The sequence below is a fragment of the Schistosoma haematobium genome, chromosome 2 (genome assembly GCF_000699445.3).
Source record: "Schistosoma haematobium chromosome 2, whole genome shotgun sequence".
Lineage (NCBI taxonomy): Eukaryota > Metazoa > Platyhelminthes > Trematoda > Strigeidida > Schistosomatidae > Schistosoma > Schistosoma haematobium.
Genome location: NC_067197.1, coordinates 29,216,863 through 29,229,314, shown reverse-complemented (window position 1 = coordinate 29,229,314; position 12,452 = coordinate 29,216,863). Strand labels below are relative to the sequence as shown.

Below are 12,452 nucleotides of genomic sequence, written 5' to 3'. Positions count from 1 at the left end.
CAAACTGGTTGACGATTATCGCCAGATCACTATGTAGTCCGGCCTCAATAGCTTCTGCTACATATGGGAGTGATTTAAGGAACCGAATGTTTCCTCCCTGTGTTCAATGTTAAAAGTGCTTCCTAACAACCATCATCACTTTCAGTTGTTTTTTAAGTAGTCACCGTAAGATTCCGTTGTTTCTAGTACATGCCAAATCTGATCAAAGATTCTCCTAAAAAGAATAATGGATCTAAAACTAAGGCATCTCATCTATTTCTTACACCTGAGACAGCTAATCTAAGAAGAAACCAACAGCAAATCATTGGTGACTGCGAGTTTGTTTCGTTACACTTTATGCAATAACAGAAGGCGTGGTATAAGTCAGTTCTGTTGAAATATCCGGAGCAAGTTTGAATCTTCCTAGTGGTAAACATAACTCGGTCCACTTCACCATATGCACTTACTACTGAGGAACAACATAATGGTCACGTTGAAATAGAGCAACGATATCTGATTTTGCAGTGGGAGCGTGTGATAACAAAACAAAGGAACATTCATCATTCGTTTGCATAAAACTGAGTAAAATTAAATCACAATTGATTGCTTCTGTCATACAGAAATTCACATGCCAGTAGTAAATTCGGTCCCGAATAGACCATGAAAAGGCTTGAACAAGAGCCAGTCAGCCTAAGAAGCCAAACAAAAGCAGTAAGAAAGAGTAAATCTAAACACTAAGGTATGTCTCTTTATTTCGATGCGGTTACTCCTAAGGAAAGAATCAGGTAGATGCTTTGATCTTATACTTTTATCTAGAAGACCTACTCAAGAAGCTGATTCGACAGTGTCAATATTTGTTTAAGTCATTCATTCAACACTTTAATTGTTCACCAAATATTTGAGTTAATCAGTATTTGTGTTCTGATATCGTGATATATTTCGCTATGGAGGGATATGATTCTAGGAAGCCTCCGAGTGTTCGAGTAACCGTTCTAGAAGATCCAAACAGCAGCCTTCAAGAACTTTTCAATCCCGCCTCCCAGAGGCAACAGGTTCCTTTACATCAACGTAATCTACCAAAATCTTTTTTCGTTCCACCTGGAGATGTGAATGATAATTCTCGACTTTCCAAGCTTAACTCTGTACACAGCAACGAAAGAAATTCTGCAGATTTTGTGGTGTTCCATAGTAAAGCGAATTCATCTCCAGCCTGTTTGGATGCTGCACTTAGAACGTCTGTTTCTGCAAATGTTCCTAATCACAGCCATCAAAAAAGTCTTGATGTTGCTTCCAAATACAAGACGGAATTTAGCCCAGATTTTGCTTTCTCCGGTTCGTGTAGCCCGGGATTGTTTCAGGGACAAAGGTACATCGTCCTATTTACTGATATGACATTTGTCGTAGAAACTCACAACAAACTGCACTACTTTATGGACCCACCATGACGTTTGCTATAAGCGAGCTTCCCGTTGGATATGACATGGCGATAAATGAGAGCAATCAGGTATATTTTCTGAATCATCAAACACAAGAAACCACATGGTATGATCTTCCATGCTTTACTAATTTTTGTGAAGGTTTGATCCTAGAATACCAGAAAAGTTCCAGAAGTGGGGTATGACTCCAGAAGAACTAGAGCAAGTGCACTTACGCTACGCTAAACAATTTTTATGCACAATCCCGTCTTCGAATTTGAATGTATGTGTTCAACAGGTTGGTGAATTTATTAAGATTTTATATGATATGTCTGCACGATAACAATAGTCGTGAAGTCACTTTTCATAAAACTGACATAAAACGAGTAAGGAAGTTTAATATTTGCAATATTTTGGCGGTTATGGGAGTCATGACTTTTATTGGTCTTGGGCTTAATGAAGCACAAATACTTATATATGATCCAAGTTAAACGTAATATTTATTGTAGCTTAGTCCGATAGATTTATTTACTAAATATGCATCAGCGTCTTACTTAATTCAGCGGTTGTAAAAATTTCTGTCTCGTGTCAAAAGCCTACAAATTTAAAATAAGCAACGTTGTGTTCTAATAGACGAAAGACAGAGAGGATGTTCTCGGTTACTCGAAATGTCATTTGATGTAGTTTTAACTAGTTCCTACTTTTTACATCAATATATATATATATATATATATATATATTCAGTCGAATACAACTGTTACAAAATGTTGGTCGAGTAACTTAATATTTTATAACGTGAGCTACACTTTTAGGCAGACTTACTTTGAGAAGACACCAAATACCATCTCCATCAGTGTTGATAAAACCGAACTGAAACACCATGTACTGATGCTGCAAGTCGATAACGTACGTTTGGCCATGCGATCATTCCTGCTCATGAGGTTTCTACGGTATAATAATAGAACGTTTTCATCCAAAGATGCGGTATTTTTCTGGAAATTGATCCATTATGTGGATACTTACCAGGTCCAGTCGTTTTTAGTCGGGCGATTCAAGCACGTTTGTGAAGATTTTGATATTTTCACATGATGTTTGCATTACATAACTAATATTAGTTTAGTTTGACCTAAGCACCCCTTATATACGATCGAAACTGAGTTGTGAACCTAATAATAATAGTAAAATCAATCCATACCAGACGAATAAAAACCGTTAACCATTCTTAATTCAACAAACCGTATATATGAATGTATTTTAGAGGTGTAAAGTTTTTAAATACGAAAAATCCTGTCAAACCGAACTTTTCATGCATAAGGTATGTCATCAAGTGAGGTATGAATGTTTTTGAACAACCTTTCACTAAGCATTATATATTTTAATGCAGTAAAAAACCACTTCACTTATTGTACTACTTAGATCAAACGATATACATATTACTTTTTAGGTTATTTTCTGGTTCGTTATACATAATAAGCTTTTTTATGGTATTTTTGGTAAATAAGAACTGTCAGTTTCACAAATTAAGAAATATTAAACCTTATTATGAAGAACTACTTAACTGTTCTGAGACTCTGGACCACACTTTTACACACATTCTTTTACTCACATTACCATTTGAAAGTTCCAGCTATAAAGATCCTTAAGTATTGTTTACTAATGAGATAAGAATAATTTGATATCCCTATTACTGGCCACTTGATACATAATGCACCTATGACCGAATGATCTGTAGTCCATCCATAAAATAAATATATTTATTTTACTATGTATTAATCATGATGTAAAAATGTATTTTATTTGCAGGAAAATAATTTGTCCATAGTAAAACAATATATACGTCATATGGTGTTTCAATATTCTGAAAATACTAAAACGTAGTTTTCCACTCTTTAAGATCAATATTCTGTAGTGTTTGTGTACTGATTGGCTTTACAGAATCATTCGATTACTAAAGTATATGCAAACTACGAGCAAGTAAAATAATCTTTAGATTTACTTCTTGAGTTGTTAAATTGAAAACGAAAATCTAGTCGGTAAAGAGCCTTAAGCAAAACGACATCGACGTTACTTAAGTTTTCTATCAAAATACTTTGAAATAAATCGTCGCTTCATAATAATAAAATGGGACAAGCTAAAATCACCGTACACCTAGTAGTAGTGTATCAAAACGACGAAAAAAAGATCGGAGATCTAAATTACTTATAAACTCTCCCCAAGTTTGTCTTTTACGTAAATTTTTTCATAAATTATGGCATTTACTTAGAAATTATTGTATATCTGTATAAACTGTAAAATGTAATCACAGTTCTGGCACGAATTTCTAATCAAGTAGATCCTATTGTCTAAAAAAAGATTCGTACCAACCAAATAGATTTGGTCAAGACTTCCACGTTCTCACATCTGACCTAATTTATTAGCGCTCAACAGCATACATTTTTGTCCTGTACTTACATCTAGCTAAAATGAGCAATTTCACAGTATATTTACCGTATGGTTTGTAATTTTACAAACTACTAATTTTAAAATCTACTATTCAAGTTCCTACTCAGTCTTCATTTCAATTTTTGTAAGTTTTTATGCCCATGATTGTCATGTGGGAATCCTTTCAAATAACAACTCTTAAGGTTAGCTTCTGTATTGTTGTGTGGCAATGTTCTGATTTCTACATTTTTTATCGATTTCTTGGAGGGTCTTAAACTTCAGTGGAATAATCTGAAACAGAATTTGCATTTACCTGTTTGTTGGTTAAACAGTTTTTCCCTTAGTTTGTCGTTCTTGCGGCCAATTCTATGGGAATCGGGAGTTTAAGAAGAGTATTTTTTAACTATCTTTAGCTCTAAATATATCAATACCTCCACAACTTTGTTATACAGATCTAGTCTGATAATTAGTGGAAGAAAACTCTAAAGCAAAATTTTGCTTAAGCTGGAATACTATAAAATATTCAATGTTAGACCATTCTTAAGCTGACTTGACACATTATTGGTGGGTTAGATATTTTGTCATTATATAAACCATTTGAATGAAATTTTGTTATCCAAACCCACTCCTTTAGTTGTACAAAATAGTCTTAGATCAGAAGAATTACAACAACGGATTCAAGCAGATGAGTAGGCATACCTGTTAAATCTTTGTTTATAAACTGTAATTCATTTAAACTATTGTTACCACGCAATGCTTACACAGGAATATAAAAATGGTAGTAACTGACAAGTTTTCCCGTTGAATACATTTTTTACTTTATATAGTTATGGGTCTATGCTTTTCTGTTTTACCTAACATGTACACTATAATTTTAAAAACATTACAGCCGTATCTACATTAATTCTAGCTGAAACCTAAAAAGTCGTATTTCGACTGAAGTAATAATTATGATAAAGGGACATAATAGTAGTTGGAAAAGGATCATGATATACCACAAGTTTATTGCAGGTGAAAGTACAAACCATTAGATTCTAATCAAGTAGGTAAAAGATTTTATTCTCAAATAGAGGGGTGAATATACCACATTTCACCTACAAAAAGCCTTTGAGTCAATACTATTTAGGAATCCTAATCTGGAACTGAACACTCTCTAATCACCCCTGTTCTTTCTGACGATTTTTGAGATGATTTCGAATCTCAATATTGGGGTCATTTTTATAATAGTGCAAACTGTGAGCTGTATTTCTGGTTGACAAATACTGAAGTATGTGTCATTTTTATGTCTAAACAAATCAGGTTTGATGATTCACTAGATATAATAATTTGTCATACATCCATTTTTTTAATAAGTATGCAAGTTAAGTAAATTATGCTTATTTTCTTGATTCTTAAGTAAATTCGACAAATAAATACTGACTTAAAAATACCAAACAATGTTTTTGAACCAACCACTTTATTTAATTTACGTAATAACTTACAATTTAGAAACTAATATGTTGCCTTAAATATAAATTAGAGTTCCTTTAAAATATGAAGCTCACAAATGTTATGTTATTAAATTGTTTGATCAGACAACTTTGTCTAAACTGTGTAAACATTATGCTTTGGAAAGTTTTAGAAGTCAATACTTTTACTCATGATCATGTAAGGATATTCAAACTGAGGTTTCATGCTGTCTAGTTTTCACTAGTGGTAAAATTCTATCAATGATGTTCGTAGTACTTTTACTCTGCTAAGTAACTCAAACGTCTTATTAAATTGTAACTGTTTTTAATAAGTGAAGATATCAAGTGATAATCCTATAAGTGCGCCATGAGAGTTGCTCAGTTGTTGAACAAGTTATCGTAATGTCATATGATGCATATCTGAATAGTAAGGATAACGTTTTTCAAGGTTGCTAATAGACTATACTAATAAGCTCGAGCGGACAACACATTCGTATAGCCTCATTGCTTACAAATATGAAACGTATTAAATCTTCGGCTATGTCCGAGATTAAATGTTCAACTCTTTCTCTCTTTACTGTAATAAATCTGTTATTTATCATGACTTAAGATACACGCCTCATTAAAAAATGTGGATACTAGTTTCGTAGAAAATAAAGAAAGTGGAAGATGGATAACTAGTTGAAAACAGTTATGCCTAATACTTAACAATAGATACTGATAATAATGAAATTAGTGGTAATTATTTATTTTGCAGGTGTAGCCAGATAAAATTTAAATCTACTATTAAATGGTACGTATTTATGGTTCCTAACTCTGAGGCTTATGGCATGTTACAAACTTTTAGTGGTGTCTCTTGTAACAGTTTTGACTTACAGAGGAATACTAAGAGTAATTATCGCCCAAATATTTAGGAATATTCATTCAGTTATTCCAAATAGGTTAAAATTATGCCTGGTGTGATTATAGGATGCAATTTTAAATGTACTTCACTAGATTATGTTAGAAAAATAACATCTTGAGTGTTAAGGTACCATGAAATATCTAACGTATTCATATTTGCTGTTGATAAAGAAATTTTGTCTCACTGAATAAAGTGGTTGTTATTGATTTTTAAAAAATTAGATAGCAAAACTTTGTCACTTAAGTTTTATCAGACACATTAGCATAGGTTTAGATACACGAAACTGATGACTTTTTAACAAAACGAATCACCCTTCCTAGCTCTTATTACTAACAATTCCAAGATACAATCAAGATTTCAAATCTGTTTATTCAGTTAGTTTTAGATACAAAGATCACGCATGGATGCATTCACTTACTGATTCAAGTACACCCCTTCCACTGATAGCAAACGCTTAATGAGAGAAATTTCATTTTAATAATAAAATTCACGAAATTGGGGGTGCTTCATAAAAATGTTACGTTTTTACAACTACACCAAATTCATTCTCCCAGCAATCTCAGTCCTGAATTCTTCGCCACATACTGCTTACAACTCACTAACAATATTATTATTCACAGTAGTTATTTTCTTCTGACCGGTTAATTACTCAAATCATTAATAGACTTGTGCTCAATATTAAGAATTAGCTTTTGAGTAATAATGCATATTGTGGAATGATTAATGAAGTCTTTTATTTTCCAAACAGACTGAAGGGTTTCTATTACAATCGCCTATAATATTTAAGGTATGGTACTACTGAAGAATGTTACAACGATATTTACTAGCTTTTAATTAAACGTTTACTCTAAAAATTGGTGAACAGAGATTATACGTTAGACTAAATAAGTTCATTCTGTTTCTATTTGTAATTGTAAATATCTTATTCAAGTCTGCTTCTGCTACTCAATATATATGACATTTGTTTCAGATGACCATAAATTAAGTATTTCATACAACTCACTATGTATTACTAGTGACTTTGATTTAACCAGAAGTTTACTTCACTAGTTTATAGCTAATAATTTATTCACTGGCGTCACGTACAAATGTGCTAGGATTTTATTACAGCAGAGTTATATGAAAAAAACGAAGTGTAATTTACCTTCAATGAAGTAGAACTTTTTATTCCATAAGTGCAAATCAGTAATTAGTATGTTGGACTTATTCAGTTGTAAGATCAAAAAATTTAAATGAAGCAAAAAATGGCTATTCACGAACTATCTCATTTATTTAGCTTACTTTATGTGGCTTAACTTAGCACAAACCATGCTTCTAATTCCAAAATGACTATAAGTTCCCCCAAAATTCAAGGCACTCATCGTTGACGAGTGTCAGTTCGTACATAATCTAGGTTCAGAGAGTCCTCCCGGCTACCTTCACCTAACTAACATGAAAACAAAGTACGCACAACGTCTAGTCTCTCAGACTCCCAACCATATTGCAGGAATTGAATCAGTATTAAAGACTAGAAAAATATGACTATTCAGTGACTAATCATTGTAAGTACAGAATGTAGATGTTAAAAAGTGTTCACATTGTTAAATTAGATGTTTTATTCCATGTAGGTTTCCTAATATCATGATCCGATTTTTTCGCACATTTTGTACATAATAAAATATTTGATTTTAATAATAACAGTAAGCTTGTTAAGTCATCTTCAATCTACCGAATAATTCTGTATATGCTTTCCAAACAGAAAAAGGTGAACAATATTTATAGCATATTAGATTTTTGGTAACAGTCCCAATAAGTCTAACTAATCATTTCTCATGAATATTTTATTTTATCAGCAAGATATATTTGCAAGTTTTAGTAAACTCATACTTCTTAAAACATATGAACTACGCTGATACCAAAAAATAAGATGCTTTAACAATCAGCCTCGTTAGTATCTTATATCGAAATCCCAATTAATGATTTCCTGAGTCAGGAGGAAAATATTGGTTTCGCTATCAACAAACCTTCCACAAAACTCCCAATGAACATGAAAACTCAAGATATTATAGACAATATGTTTCTCTAAAATTCTTCTGACTAACCGATGGTTTAGTCAGTATAATAACATTTGGGCTAATATGGGTTTTTAGCCATAATTGGTATCTTAATGTATTCATCAATATTACCCCACTAAGATTCCACTTTCTAAATATATGGTCAAGCTTTGTTAATGTCTAGATAAACAAAGATGATGGCTTATTCAGTGCTTAAATTGTAAACATTTTAAAGGTAATATTTTCTATGCTGGTTTAGATAGTCCAATAATTTCCGATAAATTGACACTGTTCACATTTAACGTAAAGTATACTCTAAATGAAATAGTTGTCAAATTCTTGATTTTTCTCTCAATTACCAAAGAAGAAAAAACATTCATCTTTAACGATGGATATAGTCCTTCTGTCCATAAATATTATTATATTTAAAGAGAAGTAGGTGTGATAGAACATTTTCACATATTCTGAGTATAGTCTTTTGTGATGAATTTCTGCCATCTGAAGGACCACTAAAAGCCAAGGAAATTTGATTTCAGTCCTGGACCTTTCAAAAGTGTGTATTCTCTCCATCCTACTCCCTGTCAAACCCTCTAACTTCAGGTTTTTCAGCAAGTACAATAACACCAAATCACTGGTTCGGAATTATGTCTAAAAGTTCTTCTTGACAATTGTAGTCTGTTAGGTCAACTAAGTTGGGAGTGATACAGTTGTTTAATAGTGACACTAGATGAGGCTTATATATTATCCCAAATCATAAGAGTACAAAATGTGTAACTTGAACTTTCGACTCAATAACCCAATCGTATGGCGCTCGCCTAAAAGTTGTACGATAATTTGGTAGGGTCGTAGATAATTAGTGGTGTTGAGTTCTAAACTGATAAAATCTAGTGTACAGTGCCTATTGGTGAGGTTTGTCAGTCCAGGTTCCAAAATAATCATACTCTTGTTTTAAGAAGATCCTTATCTAGCAAAACTACAAAATTGTAGTTTACATCCAAATTTGATTGTTCAGGTTTATTAGAGGAAATTCAGGGACTTCATCTCATAGTTAGTCAGTAGTGAGGCAAATCAAACAAGTGATGTAGAATTGTCTTTGAAATTGACAAATTTTACAAAAAACCACTTCATTTAATACTAGTACTGGACTCTAAATCTCAACTACAATTTATCGCTGGTATTGTTTTTGGATTATCTCCTTGAAAGCATAATGAACAAAATGATAATGTTCGTATTTAATAAAATGTAGGCTCCAAATAAAACGGTTGTCCAACCTTTTAACTTTTGTTTGGATTACAAATGAAGTACATAAGGGTATATATAAATATACATATTCAGAAATAAATTTCATTTCGTTATCTAAACAATTTATTACAAACAATTAATGTATTTGCTTACTAACTACAGAAAAAGAAGAATTATTTCAGTCTTTTCCCACAGGAGAGGTTTTAGTGAACTACATATTTTAATTTAAATACACAATCATAGTTGTACGTACATACGTTTGTGTATACTAAACAGATGGTGAAATTATTTTGTACTGAATATATATATATATATATATATATATATAACTCGTCCATTTTACAAATTGACCAATCTTATAGAAATTCATAATAGTGAATGAACCTAATAATCTGTTGCATATTGTGTAAATACTGTAGATACTAAAATGAGAAAGTAATACAAGACACGTCAGTAACGGAGATAATATTCCCTGAAATACTCGGCAGTGATTGCTTTAGATCACTTAAAATAAGCTAAAGTGAAATAAGAAATTTTAAATTATCCTTTTCTTCATAAAGAAATACCAAAGACTTGATTTTTGAAAGATTTTTTCTTAGAAATTTAACATCAATCTAATTTCTGACAGTATGGAAATTTTTTGATTAAATTTAACCCCAAAGCTATGAAGTATTTTGAATTTCAGTATCTGACATCTTTACTGAGTATTAAGTATAATCGTGGCTATATGTTTAAATTAGTGAGTAAATAATAGAAGATAAAGTTAACTAGTAGAGCTTGAGTTAATATTGTTCACAAGGTGATCATGGAGTCTTTAGTACTTTGAGTAAGACTGATTTAAGTTCATACTAAGTAATATTAATTTACTTAAAATTAACAAAGTTTACTAAATGTTTAACTTCTGTAATGAAAAACTATGCAAACATATCACATCAAAATTACTGCGATACACACATATATATACAAACAGCTTTTAAATAAAAATTCATTATGATCTTACTGTTATGAAAATGAAACTAGCTGAAAGTTACTTCTTTTTACTCCGGAAGTGTAATGAAAGTCAAAATAAAAAAAACTCCATACAATAGTTAAAGTGAGTTTATTACACAATCTTCACATATATATTTTCTAGATAATGTTATTGAGTTTTAAAACAAATTCTTTTGGGTTACACTCTTTGAAACACTTTTTGATGAATAAAGTGCTGATAATAAATAAGAAAGATATTTATTTCATTGAAATAATAGGGAGTGCCTGTAGCTGAGTTCAATGCGACTGATGTTGTTGAGCACTACAAAGTACATGATTTTATTACCAAACTTTTACTGTCGTTTTCAATACAATTATTAAGACCTGTTTCATATTTACAGAATTTCAGTGAATGCAATCTCCTTCGTGAAGTCCCACAACTTGAACTTTAATCTTGTTTCAGTGATTTTATCCATCGAGTAACTGGCGCCTATTTGGTACAGAATAAAGTATATAGACTTCTTAGTTAATTCTCACAATGTAATATAAACTGTTAGATAAATATTCAGGACTATGAGGTTATTTTCAAGAAAAATTTGAGTTGGATTATTCCGTATTAAATGTGGTGGCTTAAGGGTCAAAGGATTAGATCCTCAGTTAGTAAATGGAATGGCTAAAACTCTTTCCTATCTACTTCGATTCGGACACTACTAGGATCACTAGTTTTCACACAAAAAGTTAATTGAAAGAATAATCCATGAATATGTACTATGTTGTTGTACTACACTTAACTCCTTAAGAGTTCATATTCTATATTTTATATTACAATAGTTTACGGTTTTTTCCCTCCATCTTTTTAACCATCATAACAATTTAAAATATTGTTCTGTTTATGCAAGTCCAACATTATTCTACTCAATTTGTTTCTAATAGTCAAGTTTACTGCTTAAATAGAAAAGTAGCACCATAGTTCTGTTGGTTGAATTAGTCTATATTCGCATGACTGAAAAAACGTTTAGCCAATCACAAAAAATTTGTATTATGATTTCAAACTCAAAAAGTTTTCCAATGTAAATGAATTCTTCTAAAGTCTTAAAAAGAATATCGCTGAAGGATACCTGTAAACTGTTAACATTGTAATTGCATTTTTCCAGTCATAACTTCAGACTCAGATCAGAACTAGATCAATAAATAGAAATCTCATTCATAAATTGAATGGACTAGCTGACAAAGTGGAACAAAACTAAAAATGTTCACTTAAATTTAACATAGAAGGAAACTGAATTAAATAGGCCTTATAATTTACCTTACAACTTTATACCAAAAAACTGTGAAGCTGAAGAATTCTACAAAGTTTGTAAACAAAAAACGATGACAATTGCCGAAACTTTTGATATTATTGACCGAACTAGAATTCCTTATAAAGAAACCATCACAAAAATATCTAATAATGGACTGAACTCTCAGCAATAGACAAACATTAACTTCAGGGATTGCAAAACCCTTTGTTATTTTTTTCTAAAATATGCTTTCAACCTACCGGTTAAAGTAACTTCCACTGGTATTTTGAATGTATAGATTCTTAACAGAAGTTGGCATTAAGAATCGTGATCAAGTATTCTGCCAAAAATTCACTTGAAAAACAAAAACGTTACATAGTCAATGTGGCTGAATAACCAAAGCAACCATTAGTAGACCCAAACTAATCATCTGATGAAAAATTAAATAACTCACGAAACGAAATAAACTGTGCACAAACGCTATTTCTGAATATGAGCGCCTTACTGTAGTACACTAATATTAATAGCTAACTGGAAAAATCCATCATTCCCTATTTTCTCAATTATCGTCATAAAATATCTACCGATATAGAGAAAAGTATGTGAACTGAAGTCGTAAATCAGCAAAGAGCTTTTACATTTCGTATATTACATATAAGACAAAAAAGATTATACGCTAACGAAAGTAATAAAATAAAATAATGAATTGGGTTCTTAGATGTTTTTTTTAATTGATCAAATTGAGTGATCAGTTTTTTAAT

The 12,452-nt window shown here is 31.4% G+C and overlaps 1 protein-coding gene across 2 annotated transcripts in view; it reads left to right on the top strand.

The window, feature by feature from the left end:
- Positions 1–860: 860 nt before the first annotated feature.
- MS3_00006663 (uncharacterized protein) overlaps positions 861–12,452 on the top strand; it is a 57,608-nt gene continuing 46,016 nt past the window's right edge. The window contains exons 1-3 of one of the 2 annotated variants that reach the window (XM_051214867.1): positions 861–1,345; positions 1,384–1,521; positions 1,557–1,692. In XM_051214867.1, the coding sequence (XP_051068049.1) occupies positions 924–1,345; positions 1,384–1,521; positions 1,557–1,692 (696 nt within the window). In that variant the 5' untranslated portion in view covers positions 861–923. Of the gene's footprint in view, positions 1,346–1,383; positions 1,693–12,452 lie in introns of both variants that reach the window. The other variant, XM_051214868.1, reaches the window with a different exon arrangement.